The 25757-nt window shown below is 35.2% G+C and overlaps 3 protein-coding genes across 3 annotated transcripts; 2 read left to right on the top strand and 1 right to left on the bottom strand.

Moving 5' to 3' along the window:
- Nucleotides 1-372: 372 nt before the first annotated feature.
- Nucleotides 373-9916, bottom strand: LOC125806792 (condensin-1 complex subunit CAP-D2). The gene is made up of 16 exons (XM_049486543.1): nt 9725-9916; nt 9203-9561; nt 8425-8585; nt 7155-8340; nt 6864-7055; nt 5192-5833; nt 4920-5096; nt 4448-4515; nt 4136-4358; nt 3953-4052; nt 3680-3795; nt 3552-3609; nt 2655-2806; nt 2345-2546; nt 705-863; nt 373-627 (listed from the first exon to the last, which is right to left on the bottom strand). Exons 1-16 carry the CDS (start codon nt 9858-9860, stop codon nt 527-529), a joined length of 4032 nt encoding a protein of 1343 aa, XP_049342500.1. The 5' UTR covers nt 9861-9916; the 3' UTR covers nt 373-526.
- An 868-nt stretch (nt 9917-10784) lies between these two features.
- LOC125806798 (AUGMIN subunit 1) lies at nt 10785-14973 on the top strand. Its single transcript, XM_049486550.1, has 7 exons — nt 10785-10820; nt 12268-12622; nt 12717-12849; nt 12935-13069; nt 13308-13431; nt 14415-14552; nt 14637-14973. The coding sequence occupies exons 2-7, from the start codon at nt 12343-12345 to the stop codon at nt 14742-14744; spliced, it is 918 nt and encodes a 305-aa protein (XP_049342507.1). The 5' UTR covers nt 10785-10820; nt 12268-12342; the 3' UTR covers nt 14745-14973.
- A 5472-nt stretch (nt 14974-20445) lies between these two features.
- On the top strand, nt 20446-24216 carry LOC125806901 (putative disease resistance protein At4g19050). The gene is made up of 2 exons (XM_049486657.1): nt 20446-21064; nt 21161-24216. The coding sequence occupies exons 1-2, from the start codon at nt 20446-20448 to the stop codon at nt 24214-24216; spliced, it is 3675 nt and encodes a 1224-aa protein (XP_049342614.1).
- Nucleotides 24217-25757: the final 1541 nt, after the last annotated feature.

A 25757-nucleotide genomic window follows, 5' to 3' on the forward strand; every position in this document is an offset into this window, starting at 1 on the left:
GTGTATTAGGTAACTCTGCTTGCCAAAGCTTAGGCAAAGAATGACGCGATCTTTGTAATCGGGAGGCAAGCAAAGGCCTTCTTGTAGTAGCTATTAACCCAGTAATCAGCTTGATTGTGATTCCTGGCATAGAGCACAATATGTAGACCATTGCCAGACTTGCATTTTCTTTTAAAAGACTTGGATAGAGAAGTAAAACAATAACTCTTACACCTCAATATCAAACAAGTTGGATTCACGAACAAAAATAACTTAGTAGAAAGACCAAAAGCAATTGTGGAACAAAAGAAGTTATTAAAATATGGAGAATTGAATCCCTTATGAACCATATAATTGCCTCAGAGGGTACTGGAAATCAGCCAATAACTGAATGTTTCATTTTTACAAGAAAATGATCCACAACATACTTAGGCTCAGAGAAACAGTGACCATAAAAAAAAAATTAGCTTACAATGCAGTTTACAGGCAAGTCAACTGCCGCGACTAAATTGAGAATGCAAGGAAACGTTAATTCTACGAGGGTGGTTTAGGACCTTCGCCTGGACCTGGTTAATCTTCTTGTGGAATTGGAAGTATCAAGATTTTGATCACTTCTACTGCTGCTCTTAGCTCTGGATTTAGTGGCACCTGCAAATGTAGAAGTGTTAGTGTTTGTTCAACCCGTTAGAGAAACAAGTTGCAAAGGATATAGGGCGTTAAGGAACCTCTGGTGCGACTTATAGGGGATTGAACTTCATTTTCATCAATTGCTGAATCAGCCACCTCACTTGAAGCATGAGAGTTTGCTTCTGACTCAGCACATCCTGATTCTGAAGGTGAACATTCTGTTTGCGCTTCCATTGATGGATCAGTGACTTCAGAATCTGTTACATGATTAAGAAAATGAAGTTACAGAAGATTCAAGATAACCAAATGAGGCACTGTTCCCGTCCCTTCCCATTATAGATCATAAGAAACGGAACAGATACAACAATCCTGCACCATGTTGGCTACACTTATTTTGCCTATACAGTTTGCACATTGACTTTGTAAGTTTTATCAATCCATTTCGCCACTAGCCTCTTTATATATCTCCAGCTCTCTTACCAAATGATTTCAGAGCTTTTTTAATCAGTATCTACATCTTAAATGTACCAAATTCTGAAAAGCCCCATCAAATAATTTTTATGGATTTAAAAAAAGAAAGTTGTAGCGAATGATCAACTATTTATATAAGGTACTACCACGTAATGTCTTGTTAACAGCTACTACCTCATCTACATTGTTTTAAAAAAAAATTGGTGGAACAAAAACATAGATGACCTGTATAAATTAAAGAGACAAGCAAGAGATAAATGCTTTCACTTCCATCCGAGATGTAAAAAAACTTAGCATCTCCCACATATGTTTTGTAGATGACTTGTTAATGTTCTGTAAAGCTGAGGTGAGATCAATACGACTGATTCAGCAAGCTTTTGCCAAATTTTCAAATGCTTCTAGTTTGCAAGCAAATTGTGATAAAAGCTGTGTGCTTTTCAGGGGCACAACCAAGTATTAAACAAGAGATTTTAAGTCAATTGGGCTATAATGAAGGTAGTCTACCCTTTAAGTATTTGGGCATTCCTTTGTCATAAAAAAAAACTCAGAATTAGCCAATGTATGCCTGTGGTGGATAGAATTACAGGAAGAGTGAAATGCTGGACATCCAAGTTATTTACTTATGCTGGGAGATTACAATTAAATTAAATCTGTGGTATTTAGTATGCAGACATATTGGGCACAAATGCTCATTCTCCCTAATAAGATAATGAAACTAATTGAGCAAGTGTGCAGAACCTACTTGTGGACAGGATCCACTGGTACCTCCAAAAGAGCCTTGGTTTCTTGGGAAAAGGTATGTCAACCTAGGAGTGCAGGGGAGCTGAATGTTATGCATTTAAGTGGCTGGAACAAGGCCGTAATACTTAAGCTGTTATGGGCTCTAGCTTCAAAGAAGGCAAATAAACCATATGCCTTGAGGCAGGCATATAGTTGTCTTTCTTACCATGTTTTCTTGATTGTTAGATATAAGCTTAGCTCAATGTTTTCCTTTAGCACCACTCTGCTTTAGTCCCTACGATGGTGCTGCTTTAGGCTATAGCGGTTGTGAGAAACAGGGGTCTGATCCTGTTTAGCATTGTATTTTTTGCAGTTCTGGTAATCAATAAAAGTTATTTATTTACCAACAAAAAAAGAAAAGAAAAAAAGAGACAAGCATGTAGCTCAGGTGCCCTCCACCATAAAAATGTTCAAAATGAGAACCTTGTAAATAAAACATGAAATAGTAATAACTTATTGAACAGTCAATAAACTTGGAGAGATCTACCTTCAGTAATTTCAGATTCATCAATTTCCTCTTCTTCTTTTTCAGTCACCGTGATGCTCTCCAAGCTCTCCACTTTCTGTTGATGGCTTTGAGCATTTTTTGTGGTAAGTTCTTGTTCCTTCCTCTCAATGTGGAACTTATTCAACTTTTCTTCAAACTCCTCAATGCATGATTTGAGTTCAGGTTTAGCAAACTTCTTTCCCTAAATGAAGACATTCAAATAGACAGATAAAGCTTTAACATGGTGAAATGAATTCCCAATAACTGCCGAAAACTAGTCCAAGCCTTGTGATGCCAAAACAAATCTTACCTTGTTGATAATAGTTCTAAAATTATCCATCACAGAGTCTTCAGATAAGGCATGTTCATAAGTCTTAAACAACTCTATCAACTTTCTCATGCTCTTATCAGTGTACGATAGCTGAGAAAGGCAATAGGAGATGTATTCACATAACCTAACATCTGCATAAAAAAGGATGTTATAACATGCAGAAGTTTATCCGGTGATAATTCAAATAGCAATCAGAACTAATCTATCCACTACAGTCTCTTCATTTAAAGGTCTCCTAATTATAATTTTCTTTTTTATTTTCGCAAGATACTCCTAAAAATATGGTAAACATGCCTGACATAACAGACAGAAAGCTGAGTACAAAATCAAGTATCTGATGAAGCATCCATAAAGCCTTGGTGCCAAATACCGAAAGACTGGCAACTCCTCAATCAATCTCAAATAAGTATATCAGCCTCTTTAACGGTCGCAGAAACACAACTCAAAGTAGACAACCTCCGTATCTTTGAAATGTAGAGTAAGCAGGGATTATCAAGAAAAAATATTGTAAAATCTAAAGCAATAGCAGTGGAGCAAGGTGGCATCATGATTTATCCACAAAAATGTGAAAACCTCTCAGAAAGTTATGGAAAATCTCAATGAACAGTTTACAGTTTAAAAAAAAGAAGAAGAAAGAGACATCCATGTTTTCACATATAGTCTTAGGCAAGTATATGTAATCAGGACCAAAACCAGGGAAGAAATAGACTAATTCCGATTAACTTTTTAAATTAGCAGTGTAAGCAAAATGAAAACTACAAGTACCCGATACATTTTCTCTCTTCTTCTGAATTATTGATCAACAGTTGACAATTTATAGTTAGATCAGAGTACACAAATTCTACAACACATGAAAACTATTTTCAAATTCCATACCAGTAACTCCACAGAATCTATTGCAAAGCTTCTCGACAAGAGCTTCCATTTGCTTGTCCTAAAAATACATATAAACATTTCAGTCAATCCTATAGAAAGCCCAAAAAAGCATGTCAAATTCATAGTACCTTCTTAATTGAAGTAATTAAAAATTGCATGATGTTGCAGAATGATTCTTCCTTCAAGTTCTGGCTAGATAACTTGCCAAGGATATCTGGAAGTAGGTTATAAACTGGATTGTTCCCTGTAAACATTAAGTGTAAAGGAAAAATATCAGTATTATGTGATGTGTGTACACAGAAGCACGCAACAGATGAAAGAAGCTCAATAGTAGAAAGAGACTAGATAGATGAACTTCTTTATTAGCAATTGATGAAAGAAAAGTAGGGTAGACATACTACCTTTCTTTGACAATTCATGAAAGAAAAGTTTGGCAAGACTTGAAATTCTTTCATCTTCATCTTCCAAACAGATGGCCATTTCATTGATATAACCTTTCACCTAATAATGGTACACACAAGTCAAGATGACAAAAATTCTACCACATGAAAGCTAAGTATAAATGATTGATAATCCAGCCAAACCTTCATCATGTCATTCAGTATCAGATGAGAAAGAACCAATACAGCATTCTTTCGCACAGAAACTGATGGATCTCTTAATCGTGCATACATATGCTCTGTCCATGGCTCTAACAGATTAGGAAAACGAACTGCCAGATCTCCAAGAGCAACAGTGCAATTTGATCGAACTGTTTCAGATGGTGCATTCTCCACAACAGTGAAAAGAAGCTGGAGATTTGCATCACTAGGAAGTAACATAGACACATGTTTAGAACTTTTTACAAAAATCTTATGTAATAAAACAAGAAAAGAGGAATTGAGAAAAAGCCTAACCAGAAGTCGGCATCAATTATCATAAATCGGCATAATGCAAGCATTCCAGATGCTTGTAGTTCAGGGTACTGGAAGAGATACAGAAGACATGTCAGTATCCATTAAATGATGTTGGATTGAGACCACTGATTCAACAATGAAGTAAACTGTCCTTAGGTATACTAATAAAGTTTTGGAGGTTCTATTTTCTTCGATGACAAAAGTCTAAAGCCAAAGCATCCAAGTAACATATCAATAGAACACGAAACAAACATTTCACATTTGAACTCCAAAGCGACCAAAAAATTTATTAACTTAATCTGAACAAAAGGTGCATCATTCAGAGTCAGTGAAACTGCCTTTCAAATTCATACTGGTCCATCTGATTATGGAGATTCATGTGAGTTAAACAAGGAGCAAAAAACAAAAGAGGTCAGTATAGTTCCGGTGTTTGAAAGCACAACAACATAGACACTGTAGGCATAACAATCACCTTCTGCATCAAACTGTAATTCCTACAGAGTTTAGAAAGAAAAGGTGTGCAATGGCCAATCAAATTTCTTTCAGAGGAACATCCAGATACAATTTCTTTCTCTGCTCTTTCAGATAGTGTATCGAGGAATGCATCTTCAGAAGCTGCTAGGCCTAGTTCTGCATTGATACCATTGTCCTGCAAAAAAGAAGACCAGATGTTATAAAGTGTTTAAAGTTCAAAATGGGTGCAGTCTTCATCAAAATATCAATGTGCCTCAAGAGCCTTCTCACCTTCTGTGGACCAGTATTATCTGTGGAATCACCCTTATCTTCCGTAATCATTTTCTCTCTCTTTGCTTTATCTTTCTGAATCTTGCGGACCCAAGACTCAATGTAAACCAATTGATTCAAAGCTACATGGCTAACAACAAAAAGAAGCCTGCTGAGTTTTGTCACTTGAACTGTGGTTAGCATGTTGGAGCTACCATTTTGGAGCTCATCCCCTCCACTGCAATCAAATACAGAACTAAGAGCTTTCTTCACCAGATCAGCAGCCATTTTGTCGGGATACGGATGGATAGTATATATGGTAGCTATTGCTCTATCTGCAGCAGCATACCATATATGCTCAGGAAGCCAAAATCCAATAATTAAGCTTTCTAAGATACTGAAAACCCGATTTCCATTAGTGGTTAACAATTTTTTCTTGTCCTCTTCAGACAGCCTCTGAAGAGCAAGGCATGCTGTCCTAGCAAGTAAAGGTTCCACTTTTGCCCAACGCCCGAAGCCTATGTCAATGATGTCTTGTAAGTGAGAGCTGAGAACAGAATTTGATGTTTTTGCTGCCATGCATAAAATAGATAAAGCACCACGACTTTGCTCTGCACTTGTTCCAGCAATATTGAAACAGAAGAAATCCCATAATGCTGACAACTGCAATATTAAAAGAGTCACTATTGAAGTTTTCCCTTGAGCTTTAGGAAAAAAAGACAGATGAGTTAGGCATCAGATAAGTAAAGCTTATCTATTTGCTATGACAATGGGTTAGTTGACATTAAGTCAAAGTGAGTTAAGCAAAGGCAATATAGCTTATTGAAGTCAACAGAGTAGTCACTTTCCATTCATGCCAGAGATATTAAGTTGTTAGCACCATTCTTTTCTTCTTCTTTTTTAAAAAAAGACATTAAAAACACCTCTTATGAATGGAAAAGGATGAGTCAATTAGCCAATTTTGTCAGGTTGCAATTTTTTCTAACACAAAAAATTTACAAAACCTTTAATCCTCGTCAAGTCTTTGATAAGTTGTTAAGTAACCCAAGCTCTTTATTAATATCAAGTTTCATACTATATGAAAGACGATTGCTTCTTCTCAAATCCTGAATTTGATAAGACAGTCAAATTGTTCCACATTACCACAAAAGACATAACCATTCTAGCAAATCAGCAATGATGCTGGTTTAAATGATTGAAATAACCACTTATAGGTCCAATCTGGATTGAAGGATAAATTACACTTTTTATCTGATATAATGATTATCTTTAGCCACGCTACAACAACATACCTAGTAAAATCCCACTAAGTGTGGTTGGGGAGGGTAGAGTGTACACAGACCTACCTTGTGGAGGTAGATTTCAGCCACGCTAAAGTGTTCCAAATAAAATGCACATTGTAACACTTAACCCATCTCTTTCTAGCTCATGCTTAACAACAATCTCTAAAGCTACTAAATCAGCACACATCACCCAGTACCAAAATAAACATCTGATATTCATTTCCTAAATATAATTAAGTAAATTAAATTATGACATGTTCTCTCCACCATGAGCTCCTCGAAAAAATAAATGTGACCATTATACCATGCTTCAAAAACAAAATTTATAACTTCTTGAGACACGCCTCACTAGATTTCTTATTTAGCAATTCAAAAGAAAAACGATTGGAATGAGTTTATAAATTACATACTGTGCTGCTCGTTAAGTCTCCCTTGGACATTAAGGCTCCAATCAGGAACTCCAGTGAAGCAAGATCTCCAATATTTGTATCGATAGCAAGATTCAAGAGATTCTTAGCAGTTTCCTCTGGGTTCTTCCTTACATATATTGTAATGAAAGCATTCTCAACAGCTTCATAAATTGCTTTGTCTTGTGAAAATACCTGCAGTTGTGCTTTATTAGGTCAAAATGTTTAATAAGTCCTCTTCAATAAAACATATTGAAATCAGTTGTTGCTCCGATTATACAAAGTTAACATTACCAGTGGCAACATTTTCCGGAGGCAGGCTTCTGAACCATCTATTTGGAACTGTCTGCATCTCATCAGTAGAAGAATTGTGTTCTCCACATCTGTGGCAGAAGATGAAGCCATTAATTGGACAAGGGTTGGCATTGTGGCGGACACACAATTGGAGAATCTCAAGCCTGCCTCCAGCGATGCAACCAAGGTCCTTGTTTGCTCCAAATTGCCAAAATCTGGCACAGAATCATCTGTCTGGCCTATCATATCTTCCTCATGAGGCAAGCAGCTGTCTGTCAGACTGTCATCCTGTTCCTTGTTCATCTCTTCACCCACATTGAGGACCTCTCCATCTTCATTGCTAATTTCATCACAGGAAGACAATCCATCCAAAACACTTGTTGGCTGAGACTTTGGTCCTAGGTCATCTAACTTTTTCTTGTATTGTTCTAAGGTTGCTTCAAAAGATGCTGCTCGAAGCTGGGGTCCAAAGGGATTGTGCTGCAACATCATAATAAGTAAATTCAGTGCAGATTTTCTGACAATTGCACTCTTATCCTCTAACCTCCCAGCCGCTACTTCTGCAACCTCATTCCACATGCCAATTGAAACTGAATGTTCTTCACATAATTCAGCCCAGACCTGAAGCACTCGGCTCCTTGTATAGGCTGACACATCCCTACAACGTTCCAATAAGATTTCCAACATGGCCTGCTTGGTTCGGAGACGAATCGATTTAGAACTCACTTCACCTTCACTATCATCGAAAGCCTTCATGACCAACTTACCCAACACCCCAACAAGAGCATTTCTCATCTTATAAGATTCACCTCCAAAATGTGGGATTAATAAGCCAATATTAACTGAGATCAACTTAGGCATTCTATCAGCGAGCTCTACAAGAAAGCGCCCAACATTTTCAGCCCCTACTGTATCCTTCACATAATCTTTCGGGGCTGTCCTTCCTATCTCTCTGATAAGAGAAGAAGCCATGCTACCATCGGCATACTTCTTCTCAGCCCAAGCAACTGCATCAGCCAAATGGGAAACTGCAAAATCTAATTTGTGAACCAGGTGCAAAATTGAAGCACATGATTGTGCAGCATAGTGGTATTTGGTAGCACATGTCCCGATTATGCGAGTCAACGCATCTTTTGTCTCTGAATCTTTTAAGACTACTGCATTCTCAAACACCGAAAAAGCATTTCTACAGCAAACCACATAATCAAATTGAGTTAGTATTCTGATCCACTAAAAGATAAACAGTTCAACGAAAAAGAAAAAACCTTACTTCACAATGAAGGACAAGTAATTTTCATCAGGGTCTGATGATCCAAAGAGCAACGAGAGGTTGATCTCTAATGAATTTGCAACTGAATTCAGTATCCTTGCCCTTTGTGGCTCCCAATTCCATGCACTAACAAGTTGCTTCTTTCGACTACTAGCGACCACCTAAAGCCAACCAAACATTCTCTCAATTGCCCTCGAAATTTCAGTATGATACAAAAGGAAGATATAATTTCAAGAAGAGCTATAAAGGAAATAAATACACACAAGGCCATCACAGAATCAATTAAACTCAAATTCTCTAGAATCCCTTGAAACTCTGCCCAAGATCATTTTAGTACTCCCTTTGTTTCAATTTGTTTCTATTACCTTCCTTTTTACGCTGTTTCGAAAAGAATGACTTTTTCCTAATTTGGCAATTCTTTGATTTCAACATCATGTGTTGCATGTTTGAGTCCACAAGATTAAAGAGCATTTTGGTACATTATACATCTTTAAGACTACAAAATTCAAAAGTATTCTTTACTTTCTTAAACTCGGTGTCAAGTCAAACTAAGACAAACAAATTGAAACGGACGGAGTAACAACCTTTAGTCATTTTTAGTATCAACTCTACATGCAGGATTACAATATCCCCTAACCAGCAAGAATACACATTCATACATGCAGTTGAATTGACTAAAAACAGTAAATTCATTATAAGCATTTCATAAAATTGTACTCCTTGTGAATATACTATATGCATCACACACACATACTATCAGATAAAGAAAGGAGTTTACTTTTGTGCTGTTGTTAGAACTAGATTTAGACTCCTCAATGAGCACAATGTGAATGAGGAAGAAAGTGTATATTTTGAAAGCATTTCGATATGATGCAACTCTATCAGCAAGCGAACACTCATCCTCCTCACTGTCATTCTTCTCATCATCAGCATTTCCATCCTTCTGCTGAGATACCCTCAAGAGGGAATCCACAGTGGGGAGCAGAACACTGAGATTGGACCTAAGAGACTCCACCAAATTGAGCTTACAACCAGGAGTAAGGCAAGCAAACTCCTTCACCAGTGAATACACACGGTCAAACACATCATGCTCCTCCACACAGAATAGCTCTTTGTCCGATAGGTCAAAGGAAACGCCTGTTTAAATTAAAAATTTTAGAGAACCCAGTTGTCTAAATCGAAAAAGAATGAGAACCCATTGTGAAAAATTGAAGAGCACCCAGTAGGTAAGTTCGAAAAAAATTAAAAATTAAGGAAAATTGACCTTTAAGCTGAAACCCAAGATTGGAAAAGAACTAACCTTTGACGAATTCTTCCAATTCAGAAGGACGGAGGTTGCTCAGTGAAGTGGGATTTTGAACTGAGAGACGGTTGCTATCGGACTCTTCTTCTTCCAGAGAGTATAAATTTGGGGGAAATATGAAAGGTGGAGCCATTTTAGAGAAATGGGGTCAAAGATTTGAAGAATTTCTACAGAAAATAATGGTGTAAAGTGTAAACTTCCTAGATTGGTTTGATTTGTGAATTCGCAAAAGCTTAAGCAGAAGGAAGAACAAGAGGTTCTGGGAATGAGATGAGAAAATTTGAAATGAAAAAAGAACTGTAGGAGAGCGGGAATATGAAACCATTCATCCTTATTATATTTCGGGTTCGAATCCCCTCGTATTGAGTGAGTTAGGGAATTTTACCCATATATGAGATTTTCGGAGTGAATTTGAATTTAGTGGAACTCCGATATAGTTATTGAATACCGGTGGAAAAAAATCATTCATCTTTTTTTTATTTCTTTACTTTTCGTTCTGTATCTAAGACACACACCAAGCTCGATTAAATTTAAATTTAGACATTACTAAATTTATTTCTGAAGGCCTCGCTTCTAATAGAAAATATCATATTCCTAAAATTCGAAACCTCTAATTAAAATTGAATAATATCATTCATCCACTCTGTTAGTCATTCATCCTAACTTTTAAATGGTTAATTTTTCATTCATCCTAATTTGAGTAATTTCTATTATTTTTTAGACATTGAAGGGCTTATTTTATAGGGGTATTCTAATCATAAATTTTATATGTTTAAGACTTAAAATTTGAGATATTTAATCACATATCATTACAACTCAATATTGGTTATTCATCCTAATTTATACTATTAAATAAAAATAAATATTTATAATAAACACTAATTATCAACTTGCTAAAAGTATATTGATGGGATAGTATAACATTTATTTATTAAAGGCATATATAACTTTAGCCAATTTTATACTTTTTTTTAATTTATTTATACGTAAAATAAAAAATAGAGTAATAGGAGTATTATTTACCCCAAAACAAGAAAGGATTTCAAATTCGGACCCAAAATCTTGTCGATCTCTCTCGGGTTGCATTTCAATTGTAAGTCCAATTGTTTCTCTCTCTAGATTTTGGTTTCTGCTGTCTCTCATGAAGAAAAAACCCAAAAATCCCTTTTTGAATTGTAGTTTTATGATGGTAAACTGGGTTGTAATTTGTAAAGGAAGTTCAAAATGACATTGTTCTTTGTGATTGTTTTCATACTGGTATATGTCAACTATGTGATGATAATCCCCCAAATTTGTGATGGGTTTTTGCTAATATTCGTTAAAAATTCAATTTTGAATAGTTTTGTTAGAAAAGGAGAGAAATGAGGCACCCAAGATGAAATATTTGTATTGTATGTTGAGTTGTTAGTTCTTGGGATGGAAAGTTATAAATTTACAATCTTTTACCAAACTCTTTGAGTTTATGGGACAGTGATTTTGATTGCTAACAAACAATTAAGTTTGGTTTGCTTAAATCTTCATCAATGAGGAGGTATGAGGATGCGCTAGTGAGGAGGTGTGAGAGGTTGGTTGTAGTAGGAGTTAGGAGAGGTAGAGGTAGGCCGTAGAAGAATTGAGGGGAGGCAATTAGACAGGACATGACACTGTTTTAGCTGACTGAGGACATGACCTTAGATAGGAAGGTTTGGAGGTTGAGGATTAGGGTAGAAGGTTAGTAGGTAGTCGAGGGTTGTCGTACTTCTAGTAGTATGATTTAGGTATCACATAGTCCTCTTTTCGCAATGTGTATCAATAGTTGTTGTTACACTTGTTTTGTACCTTTGCTATGTTACCGTCTCTTTTTCTTTCTTACTTTCCTGCATCATTTACATTTCTTTTAAGCCGAGGGTCTATCGGAAACAACCTCTCTATCCCGCAGATGTAGAAATAAGGTTTGCATAAATCTTACCCTCCCCAGACCCACTTATGGGATTACACTGGGTATCTTTTTGCTGTTGTTGTTGCTTAAATCCTTATCAGCCTGTCAAGACTGGCCCTTGAGTTGGTCTTGGCATGATGTTAGAGACGGAGACATATTGAGGATTTTAAGTTAGTCGGTGAGGAGTATTACTGTACTTGCTACTTGTTTGTGACGTTGAGTGTGAACGTAAACATATGTACACAAACAAAGATGAGATGCACAAATGGAGAAATGGTCATTCAAGTGTTTCTATGTGTATAGTAACTACTCCTTTGTGACATCGAGTACTAAAATCAACAAAGATAACCACATAAAGATAGCACATACTAATGAAGAAATGGTCCTGTATGTGTTGAATCGATGTTGAATTGAAGGTGGTGGGTTCATCATCACCACCTATCTATGCATAGCATCTGCCACTGGTTAGAGATCTTGATAGGTGACTCTCTTATTTTTTTGATAGAGTAGTTAATATCTCTAATAACTTACAGTCATTTCATCTAAAATGATATAATTATTTCGGAGCTATTTATGTAGTCCACTTTGTTATTCCTTACTGTTATCTTGCAATGTATATCAGGTAAGTGTTTGTCTACTGATTTTGGCTGAAGGGTCTGAAAATTCAAAAGGGAGGAACAAGAAAAGAAAGAAAGAGATGAGTGATATAGTGGGGGGACCTGATCGTTCTGCAATTACTTCAGTAACAGCAGAATCATCAAAAACTAGTGGTTTTGATGCAAATCGAATTGCGGAAGTGAAAGCTTGGCTTACTTCACAATTTGACGCTGTGGGTAAAGATGTCCCTGATTTTGAGTACACTCCTCGAAGCATCGCTGAATTACACAAGATTGCCACTCTTTCACAAGCCAAATCTCAAGCCTCTGCAATTGTTGCCAATGATTACCGTCAAAAAGCAGCTGAGTACAGGTCCCAAGGTCATACTTTTTCTGTTTAAACTACTCGAGCCGGCATTTGGTTCAAAATTGAGATTGTTGTCTCATTGAGCTGATTATATGATTTTGATTGCAGCTGCTAGGATAAGAGAGATACTGGAGAGTGTGGGATTGGCCCAAGAGAGTTTACCATCTAATGTGGTTTCATCTGCACATGTTCTTGCCAAGGTTGCAAATTTGTTGGATGTTAGAGATACTGAATTAAGTAGGTAGGTCACCTTTTTTCACTAATTAACCTTTTTTTTAGTTCTCACCCCCTTTAGTTTTGTTGTCTTACTAGGAGAAACATTGTAGTTTTCTTGTTGCAGTGGCAGATCTTTCTTTACGGAAAACAGCAGTAGAAGAGAAGAGAGCTAAAGTGCAGCAGGAATCAAAAGTTCTTCTTGAGTACACTCGAAAGGCAATAGCAAGATTGACTTATTTGAAAAGGTAATTCTTTTGTTACATCTCATCGCACTCATTCATGAAATAATGCTGTGGAATGGGGTAATAGATAGCACAACTGGGAGTCAATGTTCTTATATCGTTTAGTTTGACTTCCTGGCACTTTCTTGCTGCCGTATTTTGTTTCAAGAAATGAATACTTCTTTTACCAAAAAGAAATCCTGGGTCTTTCAGTTAATCAATGCCATCTTTCATCTCTTAACTATTTTCTGTATTTCGGCAGAACACTCTCACAGCTTGAAGATGATATTGCTCCATGTGAAGCACAAATGGAGAACTGGAAAACAAACTTAGCAATTATGGAGTCAAAAGAGAGGCAGTATTTGCAGGAATATGGTTATTATAAGGTAACTTTACTTTTGTCTTAAATAATTTGCTGCAAATTTATGGATTTCATTTTCTTCTCCCAGTTAAAAGTCAAGATGCTGTTACAATATTTAATTATCGTATGGGCGGTTATGAGACATCTTTCTATGTAGAATATCCTACAAATGTGGGCTTCAAGTTTATTAATTTTCATGACATGCCCTTTTTTAACATTCAGCTAGTTTCCATAGAATATGTATGTATATACGTGCTCGTGTTCATGTATATGTGTATGAATTTCATATCTTTGAGTTGCATTTACTTTTGTGAAGAAGAAAGCTTGTTGCAAAAGTCTTTATAGTATAGAGAAGATTCAATATCCTCAAGATGATAGTCTGCAACTTTTTGAGTGAGTGTTTTATTTTATTTCTCTTCCTCTGTGCCAAAAGTGATGGGAGATTTGTTAGTACTAATTTTGTAAAGATGAAAAAGTCGCGTGGCAGTGTCTCTCATCACATTTAATGCTAAATGGATGATCTTGTGCAAGGTAAACAGTCATGAGTTGGCTGGACACGAGGATTGATGAAGGCCTCCAGAGGGCTCTGCTATCTGTAAATATCTAATCGTCCTTTTCTCCCTACTAGTGGACAAAGGTGAGCTAAATAGTGGTTTAATCATTGTAAGTTGTCGCAAACATTGAGTCAGAAGGCACAAGGCAGCACCTCTAGGACCAGATGTGCGATGACTGGTAAGGGCTTATAGTAAGGTCACCTCTGGCTGATTGGTTAAAGCATGCACATGTACGATGACTGGATGAGTCAGAAGGCAGCACCTCTAGGACCCGATAAATTGCTTAGCAGGCCCAAATGTCATAGAAGCTATTTTAATCTGAAAAGATTGGATCCTTTTGCCTCAACATGCTAGAAACTTTGTGATCTGAATGTATTACTTGCAGCTTATCAGAATTTTGTATTTTCGTATACCTGAAACCGTGAAGTGGATGTTAAAAGGTCTTTGGATGCAGGCTGTACTTAATCGTGTTGGTTACACCCCAGAGATAAGTCACGGTGTATTGGTCGAGATGGCAGAGCATAAGAAAGAGTTGGAGAAGAAAACAAAACCAATTCTTGATACTCTGAGAAGCTACCAAGACTTACCTCCTGTAAGTATTTCTAAACGTGAAATACGTTCCATTATTCTTGTCTCTCAAATTATGCTGTTGACTTTTTAAGACTTCCATCTGCAGGACAAAGCCTTGGCGGCATTGGCAATTGAGGACAAGAAAAGGCAGTATGCTGCTGCTGAGAAGTATCTTGAAGATGTGTTGCAGTCTGCTCTTGCCTCCTCAGAGTGACGTAGAATGCTTTTCTTCGAACATCCATTTTGCCTTCACTTCAGCTCGTAGTGCCTCGCCTGTCAAGCATTTGGGAAATGAGACTGGGATTGGTTTTCTTTTGACTCTTGTGCTATTTTATCTTTCGCTTTTTGTGTGTCATGATGGTGTATTCTCAACACTGCAAAAAACACTTGAAATCGACTCATAATGATTTGTGTAATTTGAATAGGAAAAAGTTGTTAGTAAAGCCTATTTCCTTTGTAGATAAATTTGTTTTCTCCTTCAAATTCCAATCTTTTCAACATGCTCTACGTTTGGCTTGAAAGCACACAACTCAAACAGAGACATGTCAGTCAGTCCAGAAGCTGTGTGCTTCTTAGCCTCTTATATATAAGAGAATGCCTACAATTCTTATTCTATAGGAAAATTTATTACCGGTGTATAACAGTAAGAATAACAATTAAGTATACAAAATATAAAGTGTATATGACATGAATGTATAGAGAACTAGTTGAATTGCACTGTTTTTGTATATATAAACCTTCAATATATACAAAAATGTGAATTATATAGATATGTAGATGTGACACCTATGATAGAGCACGAGTCGATAAGAAGAACTAGCAAGCTTCAGAAGAAGTGCACATGACATCTTAAATGTGAATTTTTTTTCCGACTATTAATATAAAACTCTGTTCGTACTACAACGAATAACTATTAATCAGTTAGCTAATAATTCATGAAAACTTACATGCAAAATAATTCACCAATGCTTCCTTTACACGTTTGTATTTTTTGTCGGTTAAAGAGTATATTTAAAAAAGGGGAACAAGAGACAAAAAAGAGGATAGATTTTGCAAAGATGAATGCAGAATCAATTATATCAATAAGTAAAAATTACACGAGTTGGCAAACATTACTAGGTTATTAGTCAATGAGGGTATAGTTTATATATTTATTGTCAGTAAATATAGTTTTAGGCTTTTAGCTGTTTTGCCATTAATAATGGGACCCATCACCTTTTTGTATACCGAACCAACAAAGACTTAATTGGCCATTGTGAATGATTTTATACAAAATCAAATTTATCTCAACTCCACATTCCAGATTTTTCTCCAACATTCCAGTTTTTTCTCCTAAAATCACTCTTTCACTGAATTTCACTTTCTCCCTCTAATCGTGTTTTTACTTTTTGCAGGTAACCGCCTAAATCGTGGGTGAAAATCTTTTTTTCCTCATTTTTCAATTGCATATGTATTATGCTCGTTAGTTTTTGAATAAGTTTTTTCTCAAAATTCCCTCATTACTTTTTAGATTATCAATTTTTCAAAATCAAAATAGATTATTTGATTCCATCTAAGAGGATTACGAGAGGTACGTCATTGCATGTTGAAATTGTTCATAATCGACCTATAGTATAATCGATGATGCTTGTTCTTTAAAGAAACGATATAAAATTCAAGAAACGATGCTTGTTCTTTAAAGACTATCCCCTCTATAGTATAATCGACGTAACAATTTGTATCGTGCCATTTTCCAGAATGCATAGCCAAAGAAGACATTTGTTGTAGAGATTAGAAACGGTATAATCATTAATAAAAAAACAAAAAGAAAAAAACAATTTACACGCATGTATACATACTAATATACAAATAACAGACATATAGAAAATTATACAACTACATACATATATACAATATTACAGATTACACAATTATATATACAGATTACAGACAAAAAAATATCAAATTAAAGCACACTTTTTTTTATCGAATCTTATACGATTCATATATACATGGTAAGAATTTTATACATTTACTTACATTTATACAATATTATCAATTAAAGTAAATAAAAATCATATAACTTATATATACAATAAAATTAGATTTTTTTTTTATCAAAATAAAGCACACCCTTGTTGTCGAATCATATACAGTTCATATATACAAATCATGTCATTTAATTTTTCGAACCAAAAATTAGAATAGATTTGTTAATATACAATTTCTCCAATCTCGTATAAAAAATAATTCCGAACCATTAGAATGAACAAAAAAATAGTTCGTTTTCCAAAATTTCAATTATATACTATACTAATCAATTGTATACTTTCTTCCCATTCAAAACATAAAGTTTTTTTTTTAAAGAAACCCTTACCTGGTGTTGAATATACAAGAATATTGACTAATTTTATGCTTTAGTTGTTTGAGAAAAGCAGTTGTAATGGTGTTTCCTTTTGGAAAAATATATTTTGGACGATTAAATTGAATCATGGGATTATGTAAATTTTCGGTTACCGTATTTAGCGCTCAGGTATCCATTTATTAAAAAAAATCATTGTATAAATTATAAACTAAAAAAAAACATTATATACAAAAGTAATACTTCATAGCAAACTAAACTATACCCATGAAATATAATTATATAAACTATACCTATAGAACGTTATTTCATTAAATTCGTTTGCCATATATAAATTTTTCCTCATCAATAATAGCCATTATTTGTGCAGTCATACTCAATGTTGCATTTATTGGTGACAAATGGATGGGTTGGGTCAAATTTGAACAGATCAAAAATGGATCAATATAAAATGAGTAATAATTCAATCCGCCCATATTTGATACAAAGAAAAATGAAATGGGTAACAAATTGGTTAAGTGAAATACAAGTTTACCTATATTTACTCATATTTTCATGAGTAAATGATACTTTACTTAAGAATTTAACTTGGAGAAAATATTTTAGTCTTTTTTTTGGATGAAAAATGTTGAAAATATTTGCATTTTAGGAGTAAAATATGCTTAATGCACTTTAAGCAATATCCATACGAATACATGATTTGGTTATTTTACACTATTATTTGTTATCCAACATAAAATTAAACAAATAAAATTATAATTATAATTAACAAAAGAAATGTACATTTAATATATATATATATATATATATTTTGGAGGGCCAAAGACTTCACCCTTTCAATTTAGAGAAGAATAATTAGTTTTATAGAAGAACATAAAAATGAAGAGAAATTATAATATTTTTAGTGATATCATGAATTTTGAGTGAATACATGTTGGAAGCTTAACCCATTTGGCTAATTCATATTTTACTCATAATTTCCCATAGTTTACCCATATTTTATCCATATTTTTATGGGTTGAATATTGGTATCAACCAATATTTTACCCATATAAAAAATCACTCACCCGATCAATTAAAATATAAATAAATTGAACGAATTGCCAAAATATGAACTCATTTTGTCGGTACTATTTAATTTTATGGCAAGTCGTGCAAGACAAGCCAACTCATTCATGCAAGACATGCCATACAAACAAAAATTGTATTTCAACAAAATTTAATGAAAAAAATATTGAAATTGGTTGGATGACTTTAGATGAAATATCAATAGTCGAGTGACTTTGTAGGTAAAATATTCATAGTTGTGTGACTTTGTAGGTAAACTATTCATAGTTGAGTGATTTTGAGATTATAAAAGAAAGTTGAGTGACTTTCTATGAAAAGAACTATTAGTTCACTAGCTTTTTGTGAGAAAAATCCACAATTTAGTGACTTTGAGATTATAAATGAAAGTTGAGTGACTTTCAACGAAAAGAAGTATTAATTGAGTAATCATATGAGATATTAACTCGTTTTTTGTAAGAGAGACTTAAACTATCTAAGTTGTAAAATGTGCAATTCATTGTCATCATTATATACGTTTTTAAACACGAAATTCAAAGTCTTAACAACTTTGGGAAAGTAGGTCTTGGGTCTTTGTTTAATCTGTCTTTGCCTAATGAGTTATGTGAGCCTTCACGTGGAGCCATGTGGGTTTTTTTTAGTAATAAAAATATCTTAAATGTTTTGTTCAAAATATTTCCTACAACTAATAGTTTAGTCCAAAATGCTCAAATTAAAAATATTTTTTTCGAATTAATATATTATATGAGAAGGGATATTTTTGAACTAAACTATTAACGATAAAAATATTATTCAATTAAAAGTCCGTTTGAATTAACTTAAAAAAGTAACTTTTAAGTAAAAGAAAATAAAAAGTCAAACTTAAATTACTTTTAAGTCATTTTAAACTTATTTTAAGTTATTTTTAACATTATCAAACACTTCTTTAAAAATAGATTTAACCAACTTTTAAACAAATTCAAACATGCTTTAAAGGGCCCCTTATTTAGGTGGCAAATGCTTTTTGGAGCTTAATTTTTCATTTGTGTTTCTCCTCTCACTACATTTCTTTTGTTTATAGAAAAAAAAAAAAAAGTTGACTTGGAGGAGAAAAGTAATCTACCATTCAACTGAAGAGATCTTATATATAAGTACAACAACTAGTAGCTGAATTACTGCCTTACCATTCAAATCAAATCAAATCTTGAGTTGTTTGCTGCTACTACTGCATTTTCAGGTTCTCTTATTTTGCTCTTTGTATTAATATATATTATGATATTATGTTTTGTCTAGTATAGCTTTTATGTATCTCATGACAATGAGATGTTTAATTTCTGAAGAAACAAACGGTATATTTATAAAAAAAATTGGGGTAGGAAAAGAGGAAATCGGGAAGGGGATTATAAAATTGGGTTAATTAAATGAGGTGAAAGTTCAAATAGTCAAATCCATGGATAGAGCATTATCTCTTAGCTACAACAAATCCATTTTTGGACTATTAGTAAAACTTCATTTACTTTGACACTCACTCGAGGAAAGTCTGAATCTATGAATCTTTTTTTTTTTTTTTTTTTGCCTCTTACAACCATTTATTTAATATCAGTAAGGAAAGATATTTAAAAAATAGAATCAAAGAGAAAACACTAGAACCTATTTAAGTAAGAGTAGATTCGCCACAATTAGGGTCTTGTTTGGACATGATTCGAAAATTAAATTGATTTGAAGTTGAAGTTGAAGTTTTGTTTGTAACTCCAATTTGCATTTCTTAAGTTTGTATTTTTTTCTCATATACATAAAACCAACATAAGTTGTGAATTAAAACTATCAAAATTTCTCAAATGAGCAAAATAGTAGTAATAAATAAGATATCGAAATATCCTAAGGCGACACATTGATAAATAACATACCCAATGTTTCTTTTATAAATAAATGTTTGCGATCAGTGGCGAATCTAGAGCCAAAAAAAAGGGCATCCGCACCCGTGGTCTTTTCGTAAAACTAGATATTTTATATGTATATTTTTTAAGATTTTGTATAATATTATATTCTTGCACCCGTACTACAAGAAGTCTAAATGGTCCACATGGTTAAATGTTGAGCTTTTGACCTTGAGGATGAAGGATCAATTCTCACTTCAATACATTCTATTTGGTGCACCCATGTTCGAAAAATCCTAGATTCGCCTCTATTTGCGATTACAAACTTTCAAAGATCCACTAGTCAATATATAAATAGTAGTAACTAGTCATTCTTTAATATAATTCTTTCACACATATGGTATAAACAATCTCTTCACCGCCGATCATGAGTCTTTTTTTTGATAAATTTAAAATGATGGGTCTTTTTTGCAAAATATAAAATTACGAGTCAAGTTCTTCATTTTGAAATCTCCAGTGTTTTGATCTGCATACTAGCTAGTTATACTATACATAAATAAGTAATACAATAGTGAAAAATAACTATCACATAGTTACTATCAGGCTGTGACCTTTCATTTTTTGTGAACCTTGAAGTTTATTGCTGCAGAGTCATGGCATCAGCATCGTTCCGTACTAAAAATGCGTCAAATTTGGAGCAGTTATATACTGAGTTAAAAGCTGAAGGTAAGGAAAGGATCATCCTCACTGGGAAAGATGACGAAATTGAGAAGTTAACATGGATTGCAAAAAAGTCAAGTGGTCGTGCTATTGTAGAAGAAATGTTTGATTTCACAATATTGTGGGAGCTGTCCTTTCCAAATGGTGATATTGATGAAAGACTAGCTTGTAACTTGTCTTCTTTATCTCCTCCTGATGAGTGGGAGCTTGAAAATAACAAGAAGGATATTACAAAGGAGGAAAAAGAGACGAGGACGAAAAAGCTATTAGAGGATGAGATGATAAAAATACTCGAAAGCAAGAAGGTTGTCTTGATATTTGTAGACGGAGCAGGTAAAATGGATGAGCTGAGCATGAATATGGTATCTCATCGCATAAAAGAATTAAAGGCTAATCATGTACGAGAAATTCTTGTAACCACTGCACATGACAAAGTCGAAAACCAACTTCTTAAGGGAGTCATCAAAGTGGAACATGACCAAATCAATGACAATCATGAGTCACTTTCTTCATGGTGTAAACATATTGGAAACACAATCTATAAAACTCTAGGTATGTGATATATATGTATACTTTTAATTCAGACTATCAACTGATAGGTTTTAATCACAAATTAAAGTACTTACTTTAGACATATTAATGATACAGGGTTACAGTCTAAGTTGCTGCTGGAAAGCATCTTAATTGACTTCTATTGCCCAAAAAACAAATTCCCTTTCCAGAGTGGAAGGGCACATTACAGTGAGTTGATCACTTACTGGATACTGGAAGGCTTTCTTGGTCCTTTCGATTGTTTTGAGAATGCTTACGAGAAGGGACACCATGTTCTTATGGCTCTTGCTCATCATGGCTTCATTGAAAAGCTACATGCAGGATATGTTAGGAAAAGTGGGAAAAAGTTGTTTTTGAGTACTGCTTATGATTGTTGTAGAATGGAAGAGACTGTCCGTCTAGGTCTGGGGAATGTTTTTAAAGGTGATCTTGGGCGAATCGCACAAGCAGATGGGATCATGAGAACATTTGGTAAGTTTGAAAAAGAGAAAAAACCATCAACATTGTTGATTGATAGGAACTTTCTCAATGGGGAAGTCTCAGTTGATCTCTTTCAATCCATGGGGGAAATAGAAGCTCTAGCAATTTTCAACCCAACATCCAAACCCGAGCCAATATTATCCTTGGAGATGCAGAATCTTAGGCTTCTTGTGCTTAGAGGTTGTACTTTTTTAGGGGGCATTGAGAATTTCTTGAAACTAAGATCAACTGAAGCTGACAACATTTCATTCCAGAAACTATCTGTTCTTGAAATATCTGGTCCTAGCCCTTCATTAACAATTCCCGACAATCTTTTTGAACGTATGCCTCATATTCAAAGTCTTAATTTGTCATCTCTTGAAGTTGCCTCACTGCCCTCATCCCTTTATCATCTCACTGAACTAGTATGGCTCATTCTGAGAGACTGCTCCAGCCTAAAGCAAATAGGAAGTTTAAAAAGCATGACAAAACTTCAGGTTCTCGATCTTTCTGGTTCTACATCTCTAGAAAAGTTCCTTGATAAGAGTTTTGCACCCCAAAATAAAAGTGGTGTTGACCTAAAAAGGGAGCTCCAAATGCTTAATCTTTCAAACACCAAAATAAAATTGTTACCTGTGATCAATGAATTGGAAAACCTCACTTATCTCTTGTTACGTGATTGTAAATCACTAAGTAGGTTACGCATGATTGGTTCACTAAAAAAGCTGAAAATTCTTGACTTGTCAGGTGCCATAAATTTTGTTGAATTTCATGATCAATCCCTAGAACAACTTGGTGCTCTCGAAGAAATAAATGTTTCACAAACTCAAATCGAGAAGCTTCCTTCAGATATCTGCAACATACGTCGTCTTTCTTTGAGGGGGTGCTCCAAGTTCAAAGAATTTCCACACCTTAAAAACCCCGATGCCCTTCAATTTCTTGACCTTTCAGCTACAAAACTCATTAGTGTGCCATCCATCTCCAATCTTAGTAATCTTAGAGAGCTGTTTCTTTCATGCTGCTGCTCCTTGGTGAACTTGGGAGACTTAAGTTCATTAAAAGATTTGCTGGTGCTTGATCTTTCAGGTTGTAAGGCTCTAACTAAATTGGCGGAGAACTCATTTGAAAACATGCATTGCCTTCAAAATCTGAACCTCTCTGAGACAAGCATTGAGTATCTTCCATCCCTGTCACATTTGAATAACCTCCGTCGCCTTTTTCTACAGAAATGCACTAAATTGGAAAGATTTCCATCACTTGAATCCCTAACAAACCTGGAGGAGCTAAATCTTGCTGGTCTCAAGTGCCTAGGAGAAGTTGATTTCTTGAAGAATATGGTGAATCTTCACCTTCTTAATATTGCTGAGACTGGGGTTAAACATTTGCCATCCTTATCAAACCTCAAAAAGCTTAAGCATCTTTTTCTTAGAGGTTGTCTGCACCTTCTGAATCTGGAAGGAGTCACAACACTTGAAGTTTTAGATCTTTCTGGATCTCACATTGTAGACTTGCCCTCCTTTGAGGGATTTCACAATCTTCGTTGCCTTATCCTCAGAGATTGCCCAAACATAAAGGAGTTCAAGGATCTGGAGATATCTGAAGTCTTGAAGGCGCCAATTGAGAAACTTCCTTATAGTATCTCAAAGTTGAATTGTTTGAATCACCTTGAGCTACCAAAGATGAAAGATGGAAACAGAATATGCCACCCAGAGGAGCTTCTTCACCGTCCCTGGAGGATCTCCAGCTGGCCACTTGACAAAGTTCCCAGCAGTCACATGGTTGGCATATTTGTGGATAACTTTCAAGTTCTTCAACTCTTGAAGAACAATCCAACTATTGGCAAAAGTTTCCATTTCACAGTTCATCCCATTGAGGAAAAGACTGATATTGGAGGTAAGTATTTCTACCAAAATGAACTCTTTCATAGAGATACTTTCTTCCGAACCATAAAACTTTGTCAGTGCGAGGAGGGGAGAAAGTGCCAGTGCAGGAAGCTAGAGCGATCTCTGGAGATCCGTGGGTTCAGTGATTACCCCCGTGGTCTTGAGCGTTTAGCATCTCAAGCTGAATTTCTATTCTTGATTGATAACCAATTCATCAAAAGCTTATCTAGTTTGGGTGCTGAAAGCATAAGAATGACAAAATTCTACTGGATAGAGGGATGCAGTGAAATGGAAAGCATACTTAGTGGGGACGATAACAATCAAGGAAGTTCAAAGGAGATTAGTATTGAAGTTGAGCATAGGTTGGAGATTTTAAGGGTATCTCATGCTGTTTGTTTGAAAAACATATGTAGTAGTGGCAGTAACCTACAAAGCCATGCATTAGCATCTCTCAGATGTCTGTATCTGGAACATTGTCCGGAACTCGCAAATTGTTCTCCATCTTATTACCTGGACCACTTACAAATTCTTCAAATCAAATTCTGCAAGAAGTTCAGGATTCTGTTTGAAGATGAGAAAGCGCAACCTCTGTTGAAAAATTTGCAAAAGTTATGTTTGTGGGCACTACCAAATTTGGAGAGCGTTTCAGGTGACGTGCCATTATTTCAGACCTTGATTGTAGGAGAATGTCCAAAGCTTGGAATCGTTGAAAAACGTGAGATCCTTAAAATGAATGAGGTATCAGAAAAACGTGAGATTCAGAAAAACTTAAGGGAAATTGTTGCTGCTGCTGCATGCCAGAAAAAATGAATGAGGATGCCCAAGTAGCAGTCTGTAACACATCTCTAGACATTTTTGCGAGTTTCCTACCTTACTAAGTAAGAAAATTTGTATATCATAAACATTATGTTATAGACTTTTGGTTCATTTCAATATTATATTATAGCTCATATTGAAGTGTACTCATGATTTGGAATTAGTTGAATTCCATTATGCCGTTGCTTCCCAAAAACAATAAGTTTAAGTTAAGTGCAGTGACAATGTACAAGTTATTTAAGAATTCGCAAGGAGACGGTGTTGTTACATCCTACGTTTACGGATAATTGCAAGGTAAAATTACACTTTTTAATTGAATGGACTTTATAATTAATCAAATCATTTTGCAACACTTTTTATTTGGATTTTGGACTAATATTTTGAATTTCTTATAGATGGTAAAATATAATCATATCATATTTCTATTATATAGAAGAGCCATGGAAGGACGACTATGGCAATGAAGAGTTGTACAAGGAGCAATACAAATTGTACTATGTACTTAGCCTTGTCTTATTCCCTCACCAATAGCATTTAAACATGTGTAACAATGTGGCCCATTCTCTTTATACCATTACAATTTTACTATCTATTATAAATTTTAAATGCTTAACAATTATCAATTTCATTCACCCCATTTATTATTCAATTGTCACGACCCGATTTCTCGAGTCATGATGACACCTACTATACCCTACCAGTAGGTAAGCCAACCCGCAACCTAAAACATCAAGCAATGAGTGAAAGGGCAGAAACTAGCGAAAACAATAATCTAAACAAGAATAACAAGGCAGAAGCAACCCAAAATAAATATATACAGAAATCCCTCCCAGAACCTGGAAGTCACTAGTACAGAGCTATCTAATAAACTGTACAAGTCCCAAAAGTGGACCACAACAAAGCGTGTCTCAAATGCAACAAGACTAGCTAAAACAAAAGAAGGAGACAGAACAAACCCCAAAACGCCAAGTGCTCGCCCTCGTCTCCGAATCACAGTTGCAAAAGAAGGCTGGAACTAATCACCGCTGGTAACTGGTACTGGGACCTGCATCACGAAATAGATGCAGAGCGTAGCATGAGTACCAACACAACAGGTACTCAGTATGCATCATAGGCCGACTGAGCAAAAAGGGTAAAAACAATAAGAAAAGATAGAATCTAGACACAGAGAGGTCAAAATGGATAAGAAAAGAAAGCACACGAGCATACTAGAAACAAACTAAGTACACTAAACTAAACCTAACTGACCCCCATATGCCCAGTAGGTACACTCGTGCACAAGCTCAAATAAAACCTGAACGAACCCCCATAAGCTCGACAGGTACACAGAAAAGCTAAGTCTACTGAGAAAGAAGAAAATCGAGCTCCTAGCCCAAAGTAACTAAGATAATCCATCAGACTCCACCCAACCAGCAGTACACTCCCAGCCCAGCTAGAAAGAGTGACTCTAGGGGGCACCCAACCAAACAGTCCATTCCCAGCCCAGCTAGAAAGAGGGACCCGTGAGTGAGGTAGATATCGCGAGTCGTCCTACT

Source organism: Solanum verrucosum, unplaced genomic scaffold (genome assembly GCF_900185275.1).
Source record: "Solanum verrucosum unplaced genomic scaffold, falcon-dt-bn FXZP01000196.1, whole genome shotgun sequence".
Lineage (NCBI taxonomy): Eukaryota > Viridiplantae > Streptophyta > Magnoliopsida > Solanales > Solanaceae > Solanum > Solanum verrucosum.

Bases quoted from the DNA above. Each gene is read 5' to 3' on its own strand.
- LOC125806792 (XM_049486543.1), bottom strand. From the start codon at position 9,860: ATGGCTCCACCTTTCATATTTCCCCCAAATTTATACTCTCTGGAAGAA. The intron at 8,586-9,202 runs GTAAACTCCTTT...GGTTGGCTTTAG, and splicing joins GTTCTAACAACAGCACAAAA to GTGGTCGCTAGTAGTCGAAA. The intron at 3,610-3,679 runs GTACTATGAATT...ATGTATTTTTAG, and splicing joins TAATTACTTCAATTAAGAAG to GACAAGCAAATGGAAGCTCT.
- LOC125806798 (XM_049486550.1), top strand. From the start codon at position 12,343: ATGAGTGATATAGTGGGGGGACCTGATCGTTCTGCAATTACTTCAGTA. The intron at 12,623-12,716 runs GTCATACTTTTT...TTTTGATTGCAG, and splicing joins AGCTGAGTACAGGTCCCAAG to CTGCTAGGATAAGAGAGATA. The intron at 13,070-13,307 runs GTAATTCTTTTG...GTATTTCGGCAG, and splicing joins AGATTGACTTATTTGAAAAG to AACACTCTCACAGCTTGAAG.
- LOC125806901 (XM_049486657.1), top strand. From the start codon at position 20,446: ATGGCATCAGCATCGTTCCGTACTAAAAATGCGTCAAATTTGGAGCAG. The intron at 21,065-21,160 runs GTATGTGATATA...TTAATGATACAG, and splicing joins CACAATCTATAAAACTCTAG to GGTTACAGTCTAAGTTGCTG.